The 27875-nt window shown below is 35.4% G+C and overlaps 1 protein-coding gene across 3 annotated transcripts in view; it reads right to left on the reverse strand.

Annotated features, from left to right (window-relative positions):
• The window catches only part of KCNC2 (potassium voltage-gated channel subfamily C member 2), a 299735-nt gene that overhangs the window by 4187 nt on the left and 267673 nt on the right, over positions 1-27875 (reverse strand). For 2 of the 3 annotated variants that reach the window (XM_072655398.1, XM_072655397.1), the window contains exons 2-3: positions 8567-9494; positions 5891-6055 (exon numbers count right to left, since the gene is read on the reverse strand). In XM_072655398.1, the coding sequence (XP_072511499.1) occupies positions 5891-6055; positions 8567-9494 (1093 nt within the window). Of the gene's footprint in view, positions 1-5890; positions 6056-7723; positions 8168-8566; positions 9495-27875 lie in introns of those variants that run through there. The other variant, XM_072655399.1, reaches the window with a different exon arrangement.

Here is a 27875-nt window from a genome sequence, read left to right on the forward strand (position 1 = left end):
GGAAGAGATAAACAGATTGGAGAAGTAGAGGACAGGGTTTTCTTCAAGTTGGAGGATGGTTCCTTGATGTCAAGGACAACTAGCTCTCTCTCTCTTTCTCTCTCTCTCTCTCTCTCTCTCTCTCTCTCTCTCTCTCTTTTTCTCTCTCTCTCTCTCTGTTTCTCTCTCTCTTTATCCCTCTTTCTCTTTCTCCCCCCACATGGCTCAAGTATGCCAGTGGAAGGGCGCATTCTAACTATCTCTATTTAAGAAAAAAAAATGCTGATGGAAAAGAAAGATTCCCTAGAGAATACTTAAAGGTGTCTGGGAAATGTTTTAGGGAATTTGCCATTGGTAGAGTTGTACAAAATTGTCCATCAATCCACTATGCAGATATCAAATAACCTCTGACTCCTTCTGGGATCCTTAGACACCTGAAAGGTGTCATCCTTCACAATGTCTGCTACATTCGAGTCAGACCATTCAAACTAGGGACCTCACTCAAGGCAAAAAATCTCCACTAAGGGCAGAATCATCTATGATCATCGCTAATAGCAAAATAATAATGAATATCAACTTGAGCTGCTGCTTGGCATGGTAAACAGCAGACTGGCCTACCCTCATATTAGCTGCATGATGATGATAAATAACTTCTTACTGTCTCCCAAGCAATTCTAAATTATAAATGAACTGTTGATCTGCATCAGTGGAAGGGGTTTCCACACCTGAATTTATATATACATTGATAACATCACAGGTCCAATACTTGTCCTCCAAAATAAAAAGTAATTTTTAAGTCACTATAGAATTTTCAAATTCATCAACTTGTGATAAGAAACACAGTAATTCTGCTGAAAAGGCTGGATCCCAGCTGTTCTAAGTTAAACATTGGGGGGACTTGGCTTTCAGTGCTGCTTATAGATGACCAACTGGCAGATTTTCTTCAAAAATCACATAAGGATAACAGTGAGCTCATTTTTTAACCCTCAGCATTCCATCTGAGTTATTGAAAGGCTGATACATGGTATCCTCTCTTTCTAACACTTAGAGCTGACCGTAAGTTGAAAGGGCTAACTTGCTGCAGAAGGGGCTCCCTCTCATTGGGGATTTTCAAACAGATAAGTACTAATAGTAGGGGTTCTTAACCATTCTGTGTGTTGCTGAAACTTCTGACAGATAGGAGAAACCTAGGGCACTCTTTCCAAATATATATACATATATATATACGTATATATATATATATACATATATATATGTATATATATATTAGGTGAATATATATTTTAAATGAATGAACAAAATCTGGAGAATTAAAAAGGAATCCACCCATGAAATACTGGTGTCAAAATGCTTTTTAAAAAAAAAAATTAACAGACCCCATGAGTTTGACCAAAAGTCCAACTGAGATCCTCTTCAACTTTGAACGTTTTCAGTTTTGTGATTCATTTTTTTTTTAATTCTTTAAGAATGCTATTAGGAGTGGTTAACACTATAGGTATAGCTCTTGATTTCCATATTTGTGTACAGCAGGTACATTTTCCTTCATGTTAACCTTCTCTGTCTCAGAAACTAGTCTTTGTTCTCTATTCAGGAGCAGGGAGTTTATGGACTGAAGGGTTCCTAATCATCATGCTTTTAACTTCCGTATATTGCACTAAAAACTGAAAGAGCCCTCTTGTCTCCCAAGGTAAGTTTATAGCATTAAGCAGGCAAACATGCTGGAAAGTTGTATAAATCATGACTTTTTGTACTTACAACATTTTCATCTTATACAATGTTACATGAATTTCCATATTCTATATTCATGATAATGAGGGGATTGTCCTAGAAATTAAAGCTTTCCTAAGAACTTGTCTATAACATGCTAAAATACTGAAGTGTTATTTTTAATCATGATTCCTCTGTAATGGGATTATTAACAAAAGAGTTATCATTTCATTCAGCAAATAATTCATTTGAATTAATTTCATTATTATTCACTTGAGGTTTTCAATCATATTTAGAAGCATATTTGATTAATTAGAAAATTTATGTTTTCCACAATGCATCTGAATGACATATGTTTCATTTCATTTCAATAGGCTTTATTTTGGATAAGAAACTTTAATAAGCAATTTTGCCTACAACAAAATTTTAATCTAATTCCCAGAGAAAATTATGTTTCTGAGCTTATGTAAAAACAGACCTGAGGTGAACTGAGGTTCTGTAAGATTCAGTAATTCCACCTTCCTTCTAAAACCTGGCTTCAGTATTTAGGACTCAATGCCATTTGTTTAATCAAGTCAAGTTTTAAAATACTGTTACTGGTTACACAGTAATATGCCTATATCTGTATAATATTTCTTCCTTAAAACCTCTGTATAAATATCCACATATGTTTAATGATAGGGAGGGATCATTATTAAAGAAGGACTGAGGTGACTCCATGTGTCTGCAAGTTCATATTTTTCCATATCAGGGTTGCCTAAAATGAGGTATATACTTATGTTACTACCTGGAATGACAAAAAGGAAAACACCTCAAAAATGCAATGATGAGGCTTTTCATTGAAATAGGGGGTGGGGATAGAACTGGTTTTCTTCTTATTAAAAATCAAACAATAGAAAACAATTTGAAATGTGAGGGAAAAAACAGAGAAGGAAATGATTACATATTACTACCAACAAAAATACATAAATAGAAAGAAGAGGAAGGAAGGAAGGAAGGAAGGAAGAAAGGAAGGAAGGAAGGAAGGAAGGAAGGAAGGAAGGAAGGAAGGAAGGAAGGAAGGAAGGAAGGAAGGAAGGAAGGAAGGAAGGAAGGAAAGACAGAGGGAAGGGAAGATGGAAATAAAGAGAAAAGAACAACTGAAAGGAAGGAAGGGAGGGAGAGAAGGAGGGAGGAAGGAAGAAATGAGGGCAGGAAGGGAAGGAGGAACGTATAGAATAAAGAAAGGAAGAAGATGGAAAAGGGTGAAGGAGGGAAGGAGAGTGGGGGGGAGGGAGGAAAGAAAGGATCCACATCAAGATGAGGAGAAGACAAAACACTGAAGACACTAAGAGAAGGAAATAGATGTTACTAGACTTAGGGGGCAAATCAATATAAAGTTAAATATGAATTTAAAAAGAATTGTAAACTCATAGATTCAGAGCTAGAAGGAGCTTTAGAGCTCATGTGCTCCAACCCCACTCAGGAAAACAAGACCATAGTTCAGTGACTATGGGAACACAGGTAGTCATGTGGTAGAATCAGGATTTGAATCCCGGACCCTCTGCCACTGGATTTACTGTACTTTTTATTGTTCTATGTATAGGAAACTCATCAATTAAAATGATAAATGGAAAGATAGAGATCACATTTCCAAATGATAGTTTCACTTAGGAAGGGAAAAATAATTCATGGGAAAAGTATGGGCACAGAATTGCCACATGTGGAATCCATTCTCCAATGTCTTATGCATGCAGCTTTGCACTTTCAAAATGAATAATAATAATGCCTTGCATTGGCAAAATGTTTTTAGCTTTGCAAAACACCCACACGTTTTACTTTATGATTTGAAAATCTCGAATATTCTAGTATCAAAAAGAAAACATACAGTGAGATCTTTTTACATGTAAACTTTGGTATATATATACATATATATATTAAAAGTAGGTATTTGAGAGATATGGGCAGAGACAGAAACAATGAGAAAAGTTGAGCAGACAGAGAGAGGCAGAGAAACAAAGGGTCATAGAGACAGAGATATAGGAACAGAAAGATTGAAACAGACAGAGAGAGACAGAGACAGAGGAAGAGACGGAGACAGAGACAGAAAGAAAGGCAAAGAAAAACAGAGACTGAGAGAAAAAAAGGGAAAGAAAAAGATAGGAGAAAACCTCCTAAATTATAATACTCTAGAACTGAAATGCAATTAAAAGTACAACAATTTAAGTATTTGATATATATAATATCTCAAAATTCTTAGAAGAGATAAAGGAATCATATTGTACAAATGCTAAATAGCAACATAGTGAGAGGTTACTAGAATAAGTATAAAATGTATTTCATGTCACATTAAGATGCAGACACATAGAAAGGAGATCTGGTGGAGGGGGGAAATAAAAGAAAAACATAACCTGCATTCCAGAAATTAGAGAAAAGCTTCTCTTCTTCAAAATAAGACTCTAGAGTAAAAAGACAAAGAGAAAGGCCAAAACTGGGCAACTAGAAGCAATAAAAAGAAGACTGTAGACTGTGTAATGAGAAATTAAAAAAAAAAGAATGGGCAAGGAGGGAGTATGGAGGATAATCTGGAGTAAGTCTTTAGAAAACTAAAGGAAAAACTATATATAGACACCTGAAATGACTATATAAGTGTAATATTTTAAAGGACAATGACGTCATGCAGCATTTTATAGAGAAATTAATGTTTAATAATCTATTGTAAGATATCATTTTAGTTTTATTTCCTGTCCTTTTAATGAGGTATCACAGAAAAATGTTCAACTTATAAGTAGATATTTTTTTCTATTAAAAATAAAACATGTCCAAATGCATATACACACATGCATATATTTAAGGTACATGTACATGTATACCCCTTGATACAAATACAAAAATAAAAGAATTAAAATTGACACTGTAATATGGAGTTAACAATGTGTAGACCAAGATTTTGGCAAAAGTAGATTAGAAATGCTGATCTGTATTTGCAGACTCAATGATATATTTAAAAAGAAAAAAAGGGACAATTATACTGATATTTAGAAGAATCAGACAATTCTAAAAAATAGTCAGAAGCAAAGGCAACACTAAGTTATAGTTGAAAGAAATGTGAGATGGAGCTCAATTAAACTATTCATATAATCTCCCTCTCTTATAGAAATGCCTATACAAAGGGAAATTCAAATTCCTGTTGTTGTTTTAATTTTGAACTACCAGGAGAAATTACATAGATTCATAGATGGCAATGCCTGGTGATGTCAAAAGAATAATCCCTAGTTGATAAGGAAATAGGAAAGTTTTCTACTGTTTTTCTTGAGATCATTCTATTGCACAGCATCGAATCTTTCTTCGAGTGATTAGATATATTAGTCAAAGCAGTTTTTGTCTTGTTATAGAAAACTTGTGATTCTCATGTAAACCAGTGGCAGAAGTTGCACAAATTGATTGGAGTTTACTATTTTGATTCTTTGAAAATATTCAGTACTTTTAAAAATGATCAATATCCTTCAATTATCATTTGAAGATATACTACATTAAATTAGACATTAAATCTGAATTAACACAGTGATGTGCTATGAAAATATTCCAGTAAATTTTTAAGACTTCCGAAGTGATCACATCAAAGAAATGATGAGTGATTAAATTAAAAAAAAGTTTTAATTTCAGGGGTGTGCTGAAACTAACTTGTACCAGCTCAGAGAGCTATTTGTTACATATCTTATATGAGAATTTACACTGCAGAAATCAGCAAATGTTACAAATTAAAATTCAGTTACCGCTTCATTTATTCTTCAACTTAAGAAAGTAGTGGAGAAAAATGTTAATAATAATGCAGATTAAACATAAAAGTATGTCATCCTTTTATATTTTGTTGTTGTTTTTCCTGAAATGCCAGTTGTTAACCATTTACCAGCACATCCCTGCATTATAACCATACTCATAAGAGAGATTAAACAAACAAACAAAAAATTAAAGAAGTCTGAAAAAGATAAAAGTGAAATGACTGTCAAATGCAATACCAAGCAGGCTTTGCAAAAAAAATAAAGAAAGAAAGAAAGAAATAAAGTTTTTGGCAAAGAAAAAACAATGGAGATGAACAAAGGGGGGAAAAAGTACATTGAACTAGATGCAATCTCTCCTCAAAAGCAATCCATTTGCATTTCATTTTTTTCTCAGCATTTAACTGGTGAATGACCCTCCAGAAGCTGATGAAATTCATTCCTACCTTTCCTGATCCCTCCATCAGTCGCACACGTGTAATCACCTGTGGTCAGTAGGAAACAGGCTCCCCCTCTTCTGTTTTTGTCTCTGGTACTAGAACGTCTCATTGGAAGCCTTTCAGGGGGTGACAATGGCTGCTCACTTCCTGCACTGTCTTCACCTGATAACACTGGTCAAAGCATCATGCCCATTTACAGACAGTAATGAATGAAGAAATGACACAGCACATAGAGGTTTACACTGATTGCCAGATATTCCAGTCATTCAATACAAAACACAGTAATCAACTCATGATACAAAAAGGAAACGAATTTTCATCTCTAGTCACAAGCATCTAAATAGGGCAAAATGTAGATATCATCAAATTGAGAGACGGAAAGAATCCGCCTGGGACACCTCTACTCCTTTTGTAGGTTTTGCGTAACAGCAAATAGATTTCAGGGAATAGTCTGTGATCATGCTAGCAATCGTACTGTTGACACAATGCCCTGCAATGATGTCTATTGTATAAAAGAAAATGGCTTTAATGTAAATGAGAAAACATTAGAAAGGATTACCTATTTAGAAAAGGGATGTAACATAAATATTTGAACTAGGACTCTGCTGACACCTTATTGTTGCCTACAGGTAAAGTTTTTCACAATGTCTCATTGAGTAGAAAACCAGGATGCTTATTTCTAAAGCTTTAAAACAGAGCTGACCAAGGAAATCAACAAGAAAAGATGAGCTTCTTGAGGTGTCCTCACAGTATAGATTTGTTGGTTTCTATCAAATTCTCAAGGACTCTTAGATTTTGCCAGCATGCACACAAGCTTACTAGCTCTGTTTTCATGAGTGCATGGCTTGTTTTTGATTCCCTTTCATGGAAATACCTTAGAGGTATTTCCTGAGAAGTATCCTATAAGAACTATAAGTATCCTATAAGAACTATCATTTGAACTACAATCTTTGCCAACATTTTGAGCAGGTTTATTTTCAGATGTCTATTTAGAAAGAATGTTCAGAACAATTGAGGTTCAGTTGATCAAATCTTCAAGCAGCTATTCAATACTAGGATGAATCTATACATACTTACATGCATACACATACACACATGGACATGTGTGTGTGTGTCCCCTAATTTTTCATCAGCCCTATATAAATGCCTGAGTGCTGACAAGTAAGTTCATTGCCACCTAAAGGCATTTGATTTATTTCATCATTAGCTTAATTTATTGAATTTCTGAACTAAGACTAATGGTTCATATAGGATCATCTTAAGCCACTTTTGCACAAGAAAGGATTTTAAATGATCTGTTTGAAAAATGTTATACAATTGAAAATCTTTGGTCGGCTAACTAACAACTTTCAAAATATTTCATCCAAGCTAAGAAATAACTAGTTACAGATAAGCCTATAGGCTACCATCTCAGTAAAATATGTTTCAACAAATTATCAGTTGACTCTCAATTATATACATCAATGGAGGGAGAATGAAAGGCAGAATGGCATAGTTTGGTAGTTCTCAAACTTTTTAGTCTTGAGACCCCCTTATACTCTTAAAAGTTATTTACAACCCTCCCCAAGAGCTTCTGTTTACTTGGGTTATATCTATTAATATTTTGATAATATTATAAAAATAGTTCTGAACTCATAAACCTCCTGAAAAGGTCTCAGGGACCCCCTGAGGTCCGCAGACCACACTTTAAGGATCACTGGTATAGTTGACAGATAATTAGTCTTAGAGTCAAGAAGACCTCATTTCAATTCTTGCTTCTAATTTAATCTCTCAGTGCCCTAGGTGACAATATAAGACTTCAAGGCAGTGGTGAGTTGCTCACCTACATTGGTCAAGTGAGTTTCCACAGCCACTAGATCTTCTATGCAAATAAAAGCATCCATCTAAGCCTGTGTACCTCTCTTCCAAAAAAAAAAAGGGGGGAAAAGCAATACAGATAGTCCAGAATAATAAATCATTCACAAATAGTTTATAGCCAGCTTTGAAAGGGGAGGGAAACAGTCTAAATGGGTAGCATGTTAAAAATAAGGAAACCCTAATAATGGAATTTAAACTTGAATACAAATTTTACAATGAGTATGATGAGATGCTTGCCCTTAACTTCAGGATGATGTACATTTTAAGCTATTCATATAAATGCTACAGTGTTAGAGGTCTAGAGGGCAACTTTCCACATCACTTCTTTGGGATTCAGGCCTCTACAGTGTAAGCATCCATTGCTTTTAAACGATGGCTTGGTGTAATTATTTTTATAATGTATGCCACCGAGTGACTGAGGTAAAGCTGACACAAGAGACACACACACCAAGCAAAATGGCATGGAGGTTAACAATGAGGAACATGGCAAGATATTCATACCATCACATCGTGCAAAAACACAAAGAAACATTGGCACAAGACCAACGAAGAAACAGGCAAAAGAAAAGGTTGGCACCATCAGCAAAAAGCATTCGCACTGAAGCAAGAAAACTATAGGCCAGCTATGCGCAAGTCTAGTTAGTATTAGCTTAAGAATGCTTTAACTTTGCCTCTCTCATAAGCCTAGCACATTCAGGAATAGTAGTAAGGAGAGAGGACTGAGAACTGGGTTGTATTTGCAGAAAATTAGCTTCTTGTCTTACCCCTACAGAACATATTGTTCTGGAAGGCTTGAGGAGGCATGCATTTGGTGTTGTGTCTTACCTGATCGGTTATGGTCCAGCAACAGATTATCTTTGCCCAGGCATGGATCTCCTTGTGTACTATTGCAGGCCATATTCAAGTCCATCTTGCAAAAGGTAGGAGAGCTTGCCTGAGGAGCTGGAGGAATGTGCTTCTTTCTCTTCCTTGGAAGTTTCTGCTTTGCCATTGCCAAAGAGTAGTACATTCCAAAATTGTTGACAATGACAGGCACAGGCATGGCTATGGTCAGCACCCCAGCCAGAGCACACAGGGCCCCCACTAACATCCCTGACCAAGTCTGTGGGTACATATCTCCATAACCCAGAGTGGTCATGGTCACCACAGCCCACCAGAACCCAATGGGAATATTTTTAAACTGTGTGTGCTCACTAGCTGAAGGGTCATTAGGCTGAGCCCCAACTCTCTCAGCATAGTAGATCATGGTGGCAAATATCAAGACTCCAAGGGCCAGGAAGATTATCAGCAGCAAAAACTCATTAGTGCTTGCTCGAAGGGTATGTCCAAGCACCCTCAGCCCTACAAAATGGCGGGTGAGCTTAAAGATTCTTAGAATCCTGACAAATCTCACCACCCTGAGGAAGCCAAGGACATCTTTAGCAGCTTTGGATGAGAGCCCACTGAGTCCCACTTCCAGGTAGAAAGGTAGGATGGCCACAAAGTCAATGATATTCAAGAGATTTTTGATGAATTCAAGTTTATTTGGGGAAAAAACAATACGGACTAAAAATTCAAATGTAAACCACACCACACACACGCCTTCTACATACGTTAGAGCAGGATCCGTTTCAATTTCATACTGAAGAACAACTTTTGTGCCATTGATGACTGGTTCTGTCTTGTTTATAATGGTATTGAAAGCCTCATGGGTCTCCAGGCAAAAGGTTGTGATTGAAACCAGGATAAAGAATAAAGAAGCAAAAGCAATGAACTGTAAATGAAAAAGAAAAAGAAAAAGAAATGAATAGAGAGTGATCTCTGCTACTGAAAGCTTTGATCAGAGTCTAAGATCAGTCATCCCCATAGATAAGAAAGAATTAAATATTACTTGGACATTTCAGTTGAGTTTTCACGAATGTAAAATCAGACCCATGGGTGAAAAATTAATAAAGCCTGTAGGTGAAATGTTTTTCAAGTGCTGTATTGAGCTTGCCCATTTAACCAGTTTTGCTTTATATAGAAGAAATTTCTCTTATTCCTTTGTCCCTGAAAGATTATCTGTAGTTGTGAAAAGAAAATTCACTCCAAAAGAAAGTTTAAAGGTGAGAGATACTTTAAAAGACATTTAAGATAATAAAGTGCATTGGAGCTAGGACCTTGTATTCATCCTCCCAGGACTCAGCACAAAATAAGGTTGAGATTTTCTTCTAGAGATATAAAATGTATTTCAGAATGGCTGAGGCTTTCTGAAATCTCAAAGCAACCTATCTAGAATTCAAATGGAAAAAAAGAACCTATGATATTATAAACTACACTGAGGAATTTACTATTCTACACCTATGATATTATCAACTAAGCTGAAGACTTTACTATTCTAAGCATAAGAAAAGCCTTTTGAAACAGAACTATACCTAGGTAGGGACACCAGCACTTTGGCCCAGGATAGTTAGATTTAGTAGGCACTGGTAACACTTATTACAACAGTGAAGAGCTAACTGATCTTGGCACTCAGTAAGAGTTCTTAGTTAAAAATTGAGTGCTTTCCACTCCCCTGACCCAGGGGCCACAATCCAATGAAATGCAGACCATCTTCACTTATGGAACTGGTACCCCTTGGTTGTGATCTCTTTCACCAACTTGGAAACAAAAGAATTATTTTTTAAAAATCACCTAAAATTATCCTGTTCCTTATATCAGTTACATTTTATGAAACTAGCTCTAGATATGAAAAAAATGGGAGATAAATGGAATTTAATAAAAAAAAAACAAAACCTGGGAAAGAATGGAGTGACCATTTTTTTCAAAAGGCAAAACAATTCCCTAACTCCAATATTTTAAATAAATTATTAAAATAGTCACTAAGAAACACAGTAGGGTTTATCAGGTAACATGTAAAGGACCAATTGAATCTGATGTCTCCTTGGCCACAATATCAAAACTCTTCCCTATCATCCATTTTTGTGAATGATTTAGGTTTGGGTCTGGGGACAATATCTCATTTCTACATTTGAGGAAGGAATGTAGCGTGATCTCTTTCCCCCCCTCCCCCACATCTCCCTCCCACCCAGAGGAACTGCACACTTCCCAGAGAGTATGCAGTTGAATAATTCTTTGCATTTATTGTATTAGTATAGAGCAAGACAAATGTATAAATTCCCTCACACTCTCCAGGTTCAATATAAGAAAGTCACCTTTGGTTAGATATAGATAATTTTTCATCTAATTCACAATTTATGAAAAATTATCTAACTAGTCACTTCCATCCCAAATCTTGCCATTTCTGCTTCCACAACATCTCTCCCAATCCATCGCTTTCCTGTACTCAGACAGCCACCATCTTAATTCAGGTTCTTTTTAATTTTCACCCAGATTAGTTTAGTGGCCTTGTGATTTTGTCTCCCTGACTCAGTTCTCTCCCAACTCCAGTATATCTTACACACACTACTGAAAAAGTGATTTTCCCAAGTGCATATTTCACCATGTTCCTTTCTGTACTCAATAATCTCCATGAGTTCCCAACTGTCTCTAGTAAAAACTATAAGTGGTTTAGCTTATAAAGTCCTTTATGATCCATATGCAGATCCATAAAATGACCTAATTTACAAACTTTGGGAAATGGAAAGGCATGGTCACCTTCATGGAAATAGAAAGTTAGAAATAAGGAGAGAAGCTTCAAAGGAAAGAGAAAAATGATAGATACAAATGAGAGAGAAAGAAAAATCTATCCCGATTCATGCTCATCATACATGACATAAATGCTCATATATGATGTATAAGTATACACATATTTTATTTTCATAGAATCTGAAAATCATTAGAAATCATTCACATAGGAGGTGGAGCCAACATGCAGAGTAGAAGCAGGGATCTGCTAGAGCTATCCCCCCAGAACCCCTTCAAAAACCTATATAATTCTAAACAAATTCTAGAGCAGCAAAAGTCACAAAAGGACAGACTGAAGCAAAATTCCAGCCCAAGACAGTCTAGAAAATCAACAAGAAGGGTATATCACACAAGATTGAGAGGGCAGCACAGTTCAGTGTGGGCCACAGTGGCAAAGACAGAGCTGGAGCAGACCTTAGGGACTGAATCACTGGCAGCTTCTGTGATTTCCAGACTTCTCAAACCACAAATTCCAAAGACAGCTTCAAGGATCAGTGGGAAGGGTCTCTTATTTGGCTGAGAGGGGAACATAGTCCTGACCCAGGCCAGGCCCCAGCTCCCCCCTCAGGCCAGGATGATGGCAGCAGCTGTTGAAGCAGAGGCTGCTTCTGAATCCTTCCACTCAACAAAGAGCTCAAAAGACAAGTAACTGGATGGGAAAATGATCAAACAGAGGAAAAAAGAAAAAGATTATAGATGCCTACTTAGAATCTACTTATAGATTCCAGTCCAAAAGCTCACTGAAGAAAATAATTCCTTAAAAGTTAGAATGTGCAAATGGAAACTAATGACTTTATGAGAAATTAAGAAATTATAAAACAAAATCAAAAGAAGGAAAAAATAGAAGACAGTCTGAAGTATCTCATTGGAAAAACAATTGACCTGGGAAATGGATCCAGGAGAGATAATTTAAAAATTATTGGACTACCTGAAAGTCATGATCAAAGAAAGCTTAGACATCATTTTTCAAGAAATTATCAAGAAAAACTTCCCTCATATTCTAGAACCAGAGGGTAAAATAGAAATGGAAAGAATCCACTGATCATCTTCTGAAAAACATCCCAAAAAGAAAACTCCTGGGAATATTGTAGCCAAATTCCAGAGTTGCCAGGTCCAGGAGAAAATATTACAATAGCTAGAAAAAAATAATTCAGGTATTGTGGAAACACAATCAGGAAAACCCAAGATTTAGCAGCTTCTACGCTAAGATATTAGAGGGTTTGGAATATTAAATTCCAGAGGTCAAAGGTGCTAGGATTAAAACCAAGAATCACATACCCAGAAAAACTGAGTATAATCCTTCAGGAGAAAAAAATGCAATGTCAGTGGAATAGAGGACTTCCAAGCATTCTTGTTGAAAAAATCAGAGGTGAATAGAAAATTTGACTCTCAAATATAAGAATCAAGAGAAGCATGAAAAGGTAAACAAGAAAGAGAAACCATAAAGGAATTATTAAAATTGAACTGTTTACATTCCTACATGGAGAGATGATATTTTAACTCATAAAACCTTTCTCAGTATGAGGATAGTTAGAGGGAATATATGTGTGCATGTGTATGTATGTATATACACACATATATGTATATATATGTAGAGAGAGAGAGAAAGAGAGAGAGAGGTGGGGGAGCACAGGGTGATCTGAATGTGAAGGGGTGATATCTAAAAAATCAAATTAACTTTTGAGAGGAATGTACTAAAAGAAAGAGAAAGGGAGAATGTAGTAACTCATCTTACCAAAAAAAAAAAAAAAAAAGAGGCAAAAAAGAGCTTTTACAATGTAAGGGAAGAAGGGGAAGATGAGAAAGAATAAGTGAACCTTCTTTTCATCAGTTTTGGCTTTAGAAGGAAATAAGATACACACTCAATTGGGTGTGGATATTTATCTTACCCTACAGGAAAGCAGGGATATAGCAGGATAGAGGGAAATATAGTTAGTCTTTCACAACATGACTTTTACAGATGTGTTTTGCATGACTACCTATGTATAATCTATATGAAATTGTTTCCCTTCTCAATGAGGGTAGATGGAGAAAGGGGAAGGGAGAGAATGTGGAACTCAAAGCTTTAAAAATGAATGTTAAAAATTGTTTTTACATGCAGTTAAGAAATAAGATATATAGGCATAGACTGGAGAAATCTATTTTGCCCTACAGGAAAATAGAAGGGAGCGGAATAAGGGAGGAGGTGATAGAAGGAAGTGCAGATTGGAGAAAACTAATCAGAACACGTGCTATCCTTGGGAAAGATGGGGAGAAAATTTGAAATTCAAAATTTTGTGGAAGTGAATGTTGAAATAAATTTAAAACATAAATGTTGGTTGATTAAAAAAAGAAATCATTCACATAGAGATGATTTAACACCCACAAGCTAATAAAATAAATGAGAGAATACAGAGAAAGGAAAGGCAAATAATAGGACAGAGTCTTGGAGGATACACATGATCACAGGGTAGGGCATGTAATCCAACAAAGGATAATGGGAATAAATGAATGAATACTTTACTACCTTAAACTGGAACTAATATATTCTGTATGGGGTCTGAATCATAGAAATATAAGGAATGTCAAAGAAAATTTGATCTAATCCCTTGATCAATGGAAGAATTTCTTCTTTCAAAGGTCATTCAGTCTTTGCTTAAATACATTAGATGACAGGTAATTTCTGATGTCATGAGGGATTATCTACTATGTTTTATGAGAACACCTTACAGGGTAACAAGGTGGCATGGTGGATAGAGTAGCAGCTCTTTGCTCTGGAGGACCTGAGTTAAAATCTTGCCTCAGACACTTAGCAGTTATGTGACCCTGGGCAAGTCATTTAACTCTAATTCACACACACACACACACACACACACACACACACACACACACACACACACACACACACACAAGATTCTGCTTCCTCTTATTGAACAGTATTGACCTTATTGAACTCTCTTACTGTAACTCCCAAATTCCATACTTTGTGTTATTATAAGTATTCAAATAGTAGGGCAAGAAATAAGTTATTAAATGCTTCTAAGCTGTCTTTTGTTTGTAGATACTAACAAGGAAAGATTACAAATATTTAGTATATCTTTGTATTTGCCACTGTGGAAAAACTTGACTGCTTATTGGGATTATAAAGGTAATTCAAGCGTTAGCTACCAGTTAGATTAAACACTTCTAAGGTTTCACATTTCTAAGTATTTACTCCAAGAAGACGGAAGATAGGGAAAAAAAATGTTTCTTGTTGAATAAAATACTCACAGCAACACTTTTTAAGGAAGTGAAAAACTGAAAACAGAACTGATGTACATCAATTGGAGAATGACTCAACAAATACTGGCATATGAAGGTAATGAAATATGATTGTGTCGTAAGAAATAATAAAAATTCAGAGAGTCATGGAAAGATTTCTGTGAACTGATATGGAGCAAAGCAAACAGAACCAAGAAAAACATGCACTGTTCTGAAAATGCAAATATTTAAGATAACAATAACAAATAGAAACCAAACAGCATGAAATTAAAATGGTCAAGCATGTCTCCAAAGAAGAAAGAAATGCATCTTCCTTATTTGTAGAAGTAGGGATGATGGCTGTTGAACACTGCACATATATTTTGTCATAATTAGTTGATTCATTGCCTAGTTTTGCTGAGCTGCTTTTCTCCCTAATTTGCTTTTTTCTTTGATTAATTAGGATGACTGGCTGGGTAGGGAAAGAAAAGTGAAATATTTGAAATTGAAAGTGATAAACAAAATGTATCAGGAAAACTTAAAATTTAAAAAGATGATATGGAAGATCACTTCTGAGATTCTATGATTCTAATCTTTTTTTCATAATCATAATTCCCCTACAATTTTAGTCTTTGGAAAACAGGATGTAAATATGGATCTTTCCTGACCCCCTTTTAAACTCCCTTTCCTTGTCTTCTTCCACTCTCCTCTCTCTCTCTCTCTCTCTTTCTTCTCTCTCTCTCTCTCTCTCTCTCTCTCTCTCTCTCTCTCTCTCTCTCTCTCTTCCTCTCTTCCTCTCTCTCCTTCTCTCTCTGTATATATATATATATATATATATATATATATATATATATGATATATATTTGTAATTTGATATAGAACTAAAAATTATTGGCAAATTTGTCCAGTGTTCAAATATTACACCCGATATAGTTTTCAGTTACAAAAATGTCTTAGTATCCAAAAAAACCTTTTAGTAGGACCACTATATCTCCCAGAAAAGTCTACTTTGGGCAGAAAAACTTAGGTATGAGAGCTATGAAATATTTTTACTGAATTTTGTTTATTGAACGAAACAAACATTAGAGATTGTTAACGTTCTTTAATGAAAGTTAGTCCAATACCAAATGATCAGTCATACTTCCCTTTGCTCTTTGGCTCAGTCTTTATCACTATAGTGCCCATTTAGGGGCTTAATGACTCCACTGAGAGGAATGTATTACGAGTATTATTTCTATAGTAAAGGAACTGTTAGACTGAAGAAAACAGAGCCAGAATTCAGGTGTAAGGAAGCAATTTCAATAATTCTCTGCCTAGTCCTAGTGTGTCTAGCTATATTTTCCTTCTGTGAATACATTCAGGTTGAAAATGACTACCATTTGTCAATGAGCTTTTGGTCAGTTTTTAAATCACAGACTCATGCAAGAGTCACACAGAAACAATTTTACTGATTCCAAATAAGTGATGGAAATAAATACTTAACACTAATCTAATAACAGTGAATGAAAATAAATCATTGAGCAATTCTTTAGCTAGGGACTATTGTGTCTAGTCTTATTGGAGATATAAAGTTTTAAAAAGACTAGGTCCCATAGAAGTTACGAATCTCCTAGGAAAATTAGACAAAAAACAAAGATAACTTACAATAGATGTTATTGTAATAACAAATTAGAGGGTTGCAAAAGAAAGTAATTTATGAGTTCTGAGGGGAAAATTATGAGCCAAAAGGCTCAGTTAAGACTTCCTAGAATCAAACCAATAACTTGGATTTTAATGAATGGATTGGCATGTGGTATTCCAGATATAGGAAAGGGGTCTAAGGAAAAAAACAGAAGCTAGATCACACATCTAGAGTGAGAAAGGAGCTCAGAGGCCATAAACTCTGATTCCTTTATTTAACAAATAAAGAAACTGAGACCCAAAAAGGTAAAGTGATTCTTCCCCAAGTACCAATGGTAATGAATGACAATGGAGGATTTGATTATAGATACTCAGGCTCCTAAACAGTCCTCTCTCTACCATAGCATATATGGCTACACTGAAAAGTATAGGGAGGAGAATTGTACGAGACAAGACTTGAAAAGTAGAGAGGTGGCAAGTTGCAATGAACAATAGTAAACAGCAAAGAACCACAGATGGGATTTTTTTGCTTTGTTTGTTTAAGCAAAGTCATCTGACAAAGAAGGATAATTCTGTCACTGACATGACCCTGGTTTTGAGGGAATGGGAAGTAGAGTTAGGAAGATTTGCTAGGAGATCACTGAAATAGTTCATGCCTGTACTAGGAAGAGGTGTAACTTAGGTCAACCCAACAATACTTGCAAGTGATTGCCTTAGAATATTGTTTGAAAAGTGAAAGATTGGATCCATAACCTTTGATGTAGAAATACCACTACTAGCTCTGTATCCAAAAAGAGATTTGAAAAAAGAAAAGATGACATATACTTAAAAAATATTTGTAGCAGCTCTTTCCTAGTGTTAAAGAACTGGAAATTGATGGGATACCCATCAATTTGAGAATGGCTGAACAAACTGTAATATGTGATTATGATGTTATACTATTGGGCTATAAAAAATGATGAGCAGGATGCTCTCAGGATAACTTGGAAAGACTTTCATGAGCTGATGTGAAGCGAAATATACTATGTACAAAGTAACAGCAATATTGAAAGATGATAAGCTGTGCTCAGTAATACAATGATCCAAGACAACTCTGAAGGACTTAGGATGAAAAATGCTATGTATCCCCGGAGAAAGAACTGAGTATCTGAATAGAAACTGAAGCATACTTTATTTGTCTTGAAGGTTTGCTTTTGGTCTATTTTTTTCTTTCACAATATGACTACTATGGAAATGTTTTGCATGATCACATATGTATAACCTAAATCAAATTGCTTGCCTTCTCAATAGAGGGTGAGAAGAGAGAAAATTTGGAATTCAAAGCTTTAGAAACAAATGGTAAAATTTGTTTTTCTTTACAAGTAACTGGAGGAAAACAAAATACCAAATTAAAAGATTTTTAAAAGAATATAAAAAGAAAGCAAAATACTGGGGATAGGAGATAATGAATAACAATTACTTAAACAATTCTGAAAAAAAGTAGGAATTATGCAAGAAAATGCATTCAACAGTTGATTCTCCATGACCTAATAAGTAAATATCAAGGGAGATATATGGGAGATATCAAAGACAAAAATAATACGCTAAAGGGATAAGGATTAACCAATGATTTTACTGATTTTGGGAACTCTGGTAAGGAAACTCCTATTAATGCAGGTCAGCACAGTGCCTGAAATTAATAGTCTTAAAGAGCTGCCATGAGCGCTCTGAGGTTAAATGATCTCGTCAGGGTCACAGAGCCAGCAGGTGTCTCAGGGAAGACTTGAATCTTAAACTGGCTCTCTGTTACTTGTGCCATACTATTTTCCCCTATAATGACTAAAACATTCAAGTTGTACTTTTTTTAAATGTGGATAAAAACTGGAAATGAAGTTTATAATATATGTGTGTGTGTCTATGTGTGTGTCTGTGTGTGTATACACAAATTAACTTACTGATTAATAAGAAATCTCAAATTCCTATCTAAGCATAATCTTTTTATCATTATATCTTTCTCTTATGTCTAACATGGCTCTTTGTCCTCATTGTAGCCTATTATCCCTCTGTCTCTCACTACTTTTCCAGTCTATCACCCCTGCTCTGATTATATTGTTTCCCCTTCCTAATCTTGACCTAATAGTGAATCAATTCAATTCTACTTTCTCAAATCACTTGCCCTCAAATCATTATACCTTGTTAACAAAGGAGAATCAGAAGGAATGAATGAGTAAACATTGATTACCTAAAATTAAAGCTGATATAGTTTATATGTGGTAAAAACTCCTGAGACAGAAGGAATTTTTGAGATAATCTGATCTAACTCTCTGCCCAGTGAGAGAATCTTCTCTATAACAACTTCTTCAAATGGCCATTCAACCTTTACTAAGGTACTTCAAGTGATGGGTATGCATTATTTTATGATGTAGTCAATTTTGCTTTTTTTCCAAAATCTATTTGGGATATATTTTATTTTTCTTCCTAACTTGCCAAAATATCAGCCATGAATTATTCCCCATTTGCCTTCTTTATTCCTTTTCTCATCCTGATAAAATGAGATGGAAGAAGCCATAAAATCACACTTAATGAGTTCCAAGAAAAGTTATATCATTTAATCACAACTGGGTCCTCACTAAGGCAAGACAATCCTCCTATTCCTCCCTAATCAATTCTCTGTCATCTTCACTACAGTAACACATTCCCTGAAGTTTTAGCATATTGGTTATATGTAGACAGGCAATCAATCAGCTCAAGTGTTCTACCATCTTCAGTTTCCCCTGGAGCAGAGATTATGGAATTGTGCTACCACTTCTTCCAAACTCAGATTTTCCCAACTCCAATTCCAGCTCCCTGTCCACTTGTGTCACCTAACTACATTTTACTGGATACAGTCTAAGTGGTTCTAACCTCTGAAGAACTCTTTGGATCCTGACTGCCATTAAATGGGCTAGTTGTGTCACCCAGCTTTCTGTCACAGACAATTGTGATAAGCATATTATGTGTAACACTATCCAATTCACTAATAAATACTTGAGCACTCTAATAAAGACTTACTTCCATGTTAAAGTTGAACAATGGATCCGACCATTCAACCAGTTCATAATATCTCTAGATATACTATAATCTAGCCCACTTCCTTTTTCCCATGAGAGAATATATATATATATTAATATAGATATAAATATATATATATATATTAATATAGATATAAATGTGTGTATGTATATATATGTGTGTGTATACATACATATACTCTATATAATATATGTGTATACACACATGAATTATATATATATATATATATATATATGGATATAGTGTGTGTGTATGTGTTTGTGAATACCTGTATTGTGAGAGACATTGTAGCATAGTAAATAACGGGATGGTCTTGAAACCCAGAAAAGCCATGTTAAAGTTGCACTTCTGATCCATACAAAGTTCCACTCCTGTTCCATATTGGCTATGTGAACCTGGGTAAATTACTTAACATCTCGAAGCTCTAGGCAACCAGGAATACAATTTGCAGAGGGAGTGCTGATTGGCACTTTGGCCATGAAATCATAGGTCTAATTCCTATTCCCTATGATAAATATGAATTCTCTTTACATGTTATCTTTGATCATTTACCAACAAACTGACTTGTTGCCATAGAAGCTAAACTGCAATTATTTGAATATTAATTTTATTAATAATAATTCCACATTTATTTTTACAAATTATTTCTCATATCTATATTATGCTTTAACTTTTATAAAACATTCTGCTTACATTAAAAGTAAAAGAGGAGAAGGGCAAGTTTTTCATCCATATTTTGCATATGAAGGAACTGTGGGCTCAGAGACATTAAGTAACTTGCCTAAAGGTAGTACTTTTAGTTGCTTTAGATGCCAGAATTCAAATCCAAGTCCTTTAATTCTGAGTCAAGTATTTTTTTATGCTTTACTGTTAGATTCTCAGTATATTGGATATCTCAAAAATCTTAACCAATTAAAGCTTAAACCTGCGGTAGGATTTTTGAGATACATGGTTTATGTAGCAAAAGGTCTCAAAAGAAATTATAGCCAGACAGAAAAATGGTTTATAAGTTCTCTTCTAGGAAACACATGAATGAACATATATGTGTGTGTGTGTGTGTATGTATATCAAAGTAAGTGTGTATGTGTGTGTATATAATACATATATACATCAACATATATATAGATATCAGCTATCTAGAAACAGGGCAGCTAAGTGACTCAGTGGATAGAGTGCTGAGCCTAAAATCAGAAAGACTCATCTTTTTGAATTCAGATATGATCCCACACCCTTACTATCTGTGTGACCCAAACAAATGACTTAACCCTGTTTGCCTTGGTTTCTTCATCTGTAAAATGAGTTGAAGAAGGAAATGGAAAACCACTAAAAGATAAAGTTTATCAAGAATTTGATGGAATCTCCTGACTAAGTCAATAGACACCTTAATATTCAGTGACCTCAACAGGGAGGTGGGTAGAGGGGAAGAAAATTAAACTTATATTGTAAAACCAAAGAGGTCAAAGGCTCCTGAGAAGCCTCATGCTTTCTTCAAGAAAATTCCAAATGGGGTCACAAAGAGTAGGTTACAAAGGAAAGTGACTGAACAATAATTTAGAACTAGACGAATCTTAGAAACCATCTAGTTCACTCTCTTGTTTTTGTCCATGAGGACACTGAGGCCATGGAGGTTAAGTTACTTGCCCCATCATTATCTTCTTAGCTGGTGTCACCAGACTCAAATCCAGGCCTCATAATGCCAAGTCAAGTTCCTTCTCCATTACACTGTGACATTATCAGTAGAAATGAAAAAAGAGGTCTAAAATTGTATCTAAATGGAAGGATGGCTTAAAAAAATTATATAATCATTGACACAGAGTTGGAAGGAACCTCAATGGTCATATCGTTCAATCCATGTGTTTTATGGATGTTGTAATATGGACCAATGTGACTTTCACTGAGGTGGTAAATGGTAGAAGTGAACTTTAACCAAAGATCCATGATTCTCGAGTCTTCTTCCTTCTGTAGCACTAATGCAATGCCAGCACTGACAATATATTCCAAAAGGTCCTCACAGGATACGAGAAATATTTCAAGGTGACACTTTATCCTCTTGCTTTGATGTTCTCAAAATAACTATCATGAAATAGAGCACCATGAAGATCATCATGGCTTGTATACCAACACTTATTACCTAAGATGAGCTAAAAGACAAAGCCTATCAAGAATTTGATGGAATTTCCAGACTAAGTCAATAGATACCTTAATATTCAGGGGAGAGTAGAGGGGAAGAAAATTAAAATTACATTGTAAAATGAAAAAGGTCAAAGGCTCCCGAGAAGCCACATGCTTTCTTCAAGAAGAAAGCCACAAAGCAGTCAAAAGAAGTTAATGTAAAAATGATCTTGCAAAGAATTTGGCATACAACCCAAGTAAATAATTTTTAATTATAACTACTATTTACACAGCAATTTAGGTTTTGCTAATGCTTTATATGTATTACCTCTTCTGATTCTCACAGTGACTCTACATGGTCATTATTGTTACTATCCCTATTCTACAGATGCAGTGTTCTAATCTTAGACAGGTGTGCATGGAACATCGAAAGAATCAGATTAGACTTTGAATACATCTGGTGGAGCTCTTAAGGAGAATCCACAGAAAGGCAGAGACAAAAAGGCATGGGAATGTTTCCATCACCACCTGTGGGGTGAGTAATGAACACATACAGAAATCACAGATCCTTTAAAGTAGTAATAGATTCTTTTAAAATATTCAAAGGTATCAGAAAACAGATTGAGCATCCATTAGCCCCATTTATTTAGGTGCTCAGATCCTGGAGATAATTTGCAGAATCGCATAGATTATCATGAAATTTTTGGCTAGATTCAGTTGTCTACTTTTTTTTCTTTGATCTTTCTACTATTCACCAATCCCCATTCACTGGAATAGGTTTTACTACAGCTTGCCCAGTGGTTTCATTTTGGAAAAGTGTTAATTTAAGTGAATCCATGCATGTAAGGGACTTGCCAATATTTCTATAAGGTTCAATAAATGTCCTGCTGTCCCTGAGAAGTCGTTGAGAAAAGAAAATCCCATTGGGAATGAAAAAGAGAAAACAAAAGACATGTTGCTTCAGAATTCCAGGTCTTATTACTGGCACAATGATGCTCAGTGATCTCTCAATAATTATGATCTATACACTCATAAAAAACAAAAGTTGACCTGGCATGAAAAATTTATCAAATTTTCTTCTGTCAATATTCTGTTGTTGAAATTTATGGTTCCAAGAAGTCTTTCACTTCCTATAAGTAACAAAGGGAAGAAGTCTTTACTGTTCTCCATCATCATTCTGGCAGAGCATGAAAAGGAATCAAAAATTTTAAGGCATCTTTCTATTTGGGAGATTTGAAACTACAAAATATTATCTACTCTGGCAAGGCAGACTCTACCCTCCACTGTCACTTCCATTTTTTTCCAGTCATGTATAGTTTTGAGGATGTAGTAGGAGAAACACTGGCATTAAAGTCAGAAGATCTGAGTGTGAATGTGGACCCTGTTACTACTGTGTGACTTCAAGAAATTCTCTTTGTCACCACTGACTTTTGTCTCTCTCACTCCCCACATCCACAGTTATTTGCCTATGACATTTACAAAGGTTTGCTCACATTTCGTAATATCACCCCTACATTGCTGCATCCAAACTACTGAGAATGCAACCTGGCAATGTCAAGTGAAACATATTTCCTATTTTACAATGAAAATGGATGAGCGAAAAACAACATTAATAGAAAATTCATATGACTCATTAATTGGAAATGAGTACTTTTTTCAGGGACTTCGCAGTAGTATATTAGTGCCAAGACTGGATGTCTGCAGTAAGCATTTGTTATGCAACAACTACCAATGCTCTTTCCTTATTTAAAGTAAATTGCACTTACTTATCTGTATACGTACTATATTCCTACAACATAATGAAAGTTCTTTGAGGGCAAGGGTTAGTTTGTTTTTTATCCAGTCAAACAGGTCGTCGTTCTTCTTCTCAGACCTTATACAACAATTCGCCTCTTTGTGTCACAGTGTCTTTACTTATACCTCACAGAATTCCTCACTTCCTTCAGACACAGCTCCAGCACTCCCTTCTAAATAAAACTTGGAAATATCATCAAATGACAAAAGCACTAACTGAAAACAGTCTTAAAATCCTGCCCTTGATACTTAATGATATGTGTGGCCTCAGAAAAATCACTTAGCCACCCTGTGCTTCAGTCTCCTCATTTGTAAAATAAATGTTCACTAAGATCTCTTAGCGAGCTAAATCTATGACTCCTCCAACTACTAATACCCCCACCCCAACTTCCTTGCCTTTGTTCTGTGTATACTCATGCATGTTGTACATATTGGAAAAGTACCCATATGTCTTGAAAGAAAACTTACAGTTTGGTCTATTGCCAACCCACTACCAAGCACAGGGACTGCCACATATACTTAATAAATGCTTGTTGATTGACTGAATTTTTGTCTCTATATCTTCTCAACATAGCACTGTGCCTTGAACATTTTCAGTCATTTTTCATTCATGTACAACTCTTTGTTGACCCCATTTGGGATTTTATTGGCAAATATACTGGAGTGATTTGTCATTTCCTCCTCTAGCTCATTTTCTCCATCTGAGAAAACTGAGGCAAATGGTATTGAGTGATTTGCCTAGGGTCGCACATCTAGTAAATATCTGAGGTCAGATTTGAACTCAGAAAAGATGAGTCTTCTAAACTCCAGCCTCAACACTCTATGGACTGCATCACCTAGTTAACCAACCATGTACCTTTCATATAAGTGCCATCTAATATGTAATGGTTAAAATGGCTGAGAATATATTTTCAAATTTCTATTTTTTCATAACCTACAACATTCTTGAGGTACTGCATTATTTCCAAATAAAGTTCCAGAAACACCGAGAAGCCAACTACTTTTCCAAGTCAATTTTGATAGTCCATGGAAAAGAAAGGATTAAAACCTGACATTTCCCTCAGTCCATTGAACTGACTTTATTAATTCACAAAAACACACATCTGTGACTTGCCATTAATCCACTTCTTTTCCAGCATCATGTCACCAGAAACCCTTGAACCATATGCACATTCATGTCTTGGGAATGAGATTTACCTTCATTAGCCAATCTTTTTTGTTTCCAGAATCACCATGTTTGGGGATAGAAAATGTCTCTTTCATTATATAGTCAAGGGTCAGTCAAGCAGCAGCAGCTATGGCTGCACTGTGTGCTGATTTATGTTCAGCCAAGATTTATTTCAACTTCTTCTGAAGTTAGTGAAATCAAACATCTGTTCACAGGTGAACAACTGTCCACCATTGTGCTACCAAAAAAATTGAGTGTTTGGTTTTTCTTCTAATTTTGGAAAGAAAAAGAAATTTAAAAAAAGAAACATGTGATACTAGTTCCAAATAATGCTATGCAGTAGTGGTAATAGTAGTAGCAGCAGCAGCAGCAGCAGCAGCAGCAGCAGCAGCAGCAGCAGCAGCAGCAGCAGCAGCAGTAGTAGTAGTAGTAGTAGTAGTAGTAGTAGTAATAGTTATTGTTGTAGTAGTAAGAGGAGGAAGAGTTGGAGGAGTAGGAGCTTACAATGTGCCAGGTATTGTGCTAAGAGCTTTATAATTAGCATCTCATTTGATCCTCACAACAATCTAAGAGTCAGATGCTGATTATCTCCATTTTTACAGATGAGGAAATCAAGATAAACAGAGGTGTAATTTGCCAAAGATCACATAACCAGTAAGTATCTGTATTTGAGCTCTAATTTTCTTGACTCTAGGTCCTGTGCTTCATCCACTGTGCCACCTGAATGAATTTTATTCAAATAAAATACACAAAAATAATTCCATAATAATTGGAAGAAATTTAAATATTCACTACAAAATTCTTTACTGGGATATTAAGATGTTATTAGATATTTCGAAGTTCTGACAGTAATGTATATGTCCAAGTCCCATGCATTTGAAAGATTTTATGTCAATATATAAGCTGCCTGCTCAGTGTCTGAATATCGGGCTAGTTAGATTCAGAGAAGCCCATCACAAATACGATCAGAAACTGATGATTTTTCAGCCACAGACATTCTTAAAAACCATCTGTCCAGACAGAGAAGGTTTGCACTGTGCTCATAGATCTGTTGTGTCGTTAGATTTTGCTTTGTTGTGTTTCTTTGTTAGAATAGAGTGTTTGAGAAAATGGGGGTTATTTGAGGGATATGGCTGGCTACATAAATATCTAATGTGACATAAGTATGAGAGAAAGGGAAAGAGAAGGAGGAGAAAGAGGAAAAGGAGGAGAAGAAAATTATGATGATGATGTATCATTCTCAACATCATCATCATCACCATCATCATCAACACCAACATCATCAATATCAACATTGCCAACATGATCCACATCTACATCTGTATCAGCATCTACATCAACATCTAACATCTGCATCAGCATCTACATCAACATCTAACATCTGCATCCGCATCTATATCTAACATCTGCATCAGCATCTACATCAACATCTAACATCTGCATCAGCATCTACATCAACATCTAACATCTGCATCAACATCAACATCAACATCTAACATCTGCATCAGCATCTACATCAACATCTAACATCTGCATCAACATCAACATCAACATCTAACATCTGCATCAGCATCAACATCAACATCTAACATCTGCATCCGCATCTATATCTAACATCTGCATCAGCATCTACATCAACATCTAACATCTGCATCAGCATCTACATCAACATCTAACATCTGCATCAACATCAACATCAACATCTAACATCTGCATCAGCATCTACATCAACATCTAACATCTGCATCAACATCAACATCAACATCTAACATCTGCGTCAGCATCTACATCAACATCTAACATCTGCATCAGCATCTGCATCAACATATAACATCTGCATCAGCATCTACATCAACATCTAACATCTGCATCAGCAGCTACATCAACATAATCATTTTTTTTTAATTGTAGGAAGTACTCTGTTCACGCCAGTCCCCTGGTAGTTTAGATTTAATATTACAAGTTTATAACATTGGCATTTTGACACTAACAAAAGGAGATTTACTTAGCCACAGCAAGGAAAGACACAATAAGGATATGAATCAAAAATGAGTTTGATAAAATTCTTATGTACCTGAACCAAAAATCTTTTCCCATCCCCACTTTGGTAGTTCCCTTATGACTAATCAATTTCCTTTTCTGAAATTGTGGGTTTTGATGTATATTTGCTAATCTGGCAACGGATATTTTATATAAACTAGAAAGTTATCAGTATTTACTATATAGCATCTGATTCCATGAAACCTGAGAAATTAAACAAAAAAGAGGATTTCCTGTAAGCTTGCTTTTGTTATTCTCTCCCTCTCCGTTCTCAATCATCTTGTCCTGGATAATTTATCCATTTGGATCTTCAGATCTTAAAGAAGATCTTTTTTGATATCAGACTGCTTTCTCAGTAAACTCATGTGAAGTTGTCCCTGGTACACACCTCAAGAGTAACCTCCTGGAAAGTAGGCAAAGCATGACTACTGTTAATATCGGAACCATTTAGAGTATCAGACTGTGCTGTGATGAAAAAACAGTCACATATTAAATGTACAAAAATATCTAGAATGAACAAAAGCTTCCTGGCCTCATTTCAATCTAAGAAATTTTTCTTAAACAAGCATCTACTATGAGTAAGAGCAATAATGGACCTCAGGTCTTATTTGGAGTGCAAAATAGTACAAAGGCTCTTCTATGTGGAATCAGAGGATGGGAGTTCCAACTTTTATTGCTCTGTATTATCTATGTGACCTTGGACAAGTCCTCTCACTACTCTGTAAGAATGAGGGTGTTAAACTGGATGCAATCTTAAATTCCTCCAATCTCTAATCCAATTAATCTCCCCATTTTAGAGATGAGAAAACAAAGTTTCAGAGAGAATTGGCCTGCCTGAGTTTACTCGTCAAGATAGGAGAAGAGCAAGGACTACTATCCAGGTCTACAGAGTCCCAGTTAAGTGATCTTTTCTGGTAGGATACAAAAAAAAAAGGTGTCTCATAAATAAGTCTTAGTTAGTCTTTTTCTTTATTTTCTTAATCCATGCTATATTGAAATAAACAGAGCTCATCAAGCACTGAAACTAATTCTGTGCAATGTTCAGAAATAGTGGGAGCCGGGAATAGTGGAAAGAGAATTGGATTTAAAGTTTCTGAAGAACTGAGTTTGGATCTCGGCTCTGTACCTTCTCAGTGGGGTGCCCTTTATGGAATTATTTAATTCATATGGGTCAAAATTATACTCACCTGTAAAATGAGAGAATTCAACTAGATGTCCTCTGAGACACCTTCTAGCTTGGTATGTTTGTGTTTAAAAATAATCAAGCATATAATATGGAATGAAACAAGAAATTATATTGGGAGATTTTAGCTTTTACAACAAACTCCTGTTTATAATATTTGGGTCAATAGAATATTCTAATTAGCTAAGGGTGACTATAGATGCTATGAATGGATTGCCATTTTTAAAAGTCTGAATACAATAATTTTTAATCATCAGAATATTTAATTAGTTACGATTAAAACTATATAGGTAAAAGATAAT

This window comes from Notamacropus eugenii, chromosome 3 (assembly GCF_028372415.1).
Source record: "Notamacropus eugenii isolate mMacEug1 chromosome 3, mMacEug1.pri_v2, whole genome shotgun sequence".
Taxonomy (NCBI): Eukaryota; Metazoa; Chordata; class Mammalia; order Diprotodontia; family Macropodidae; genus Notamacropus; species Notamacropus eugenii.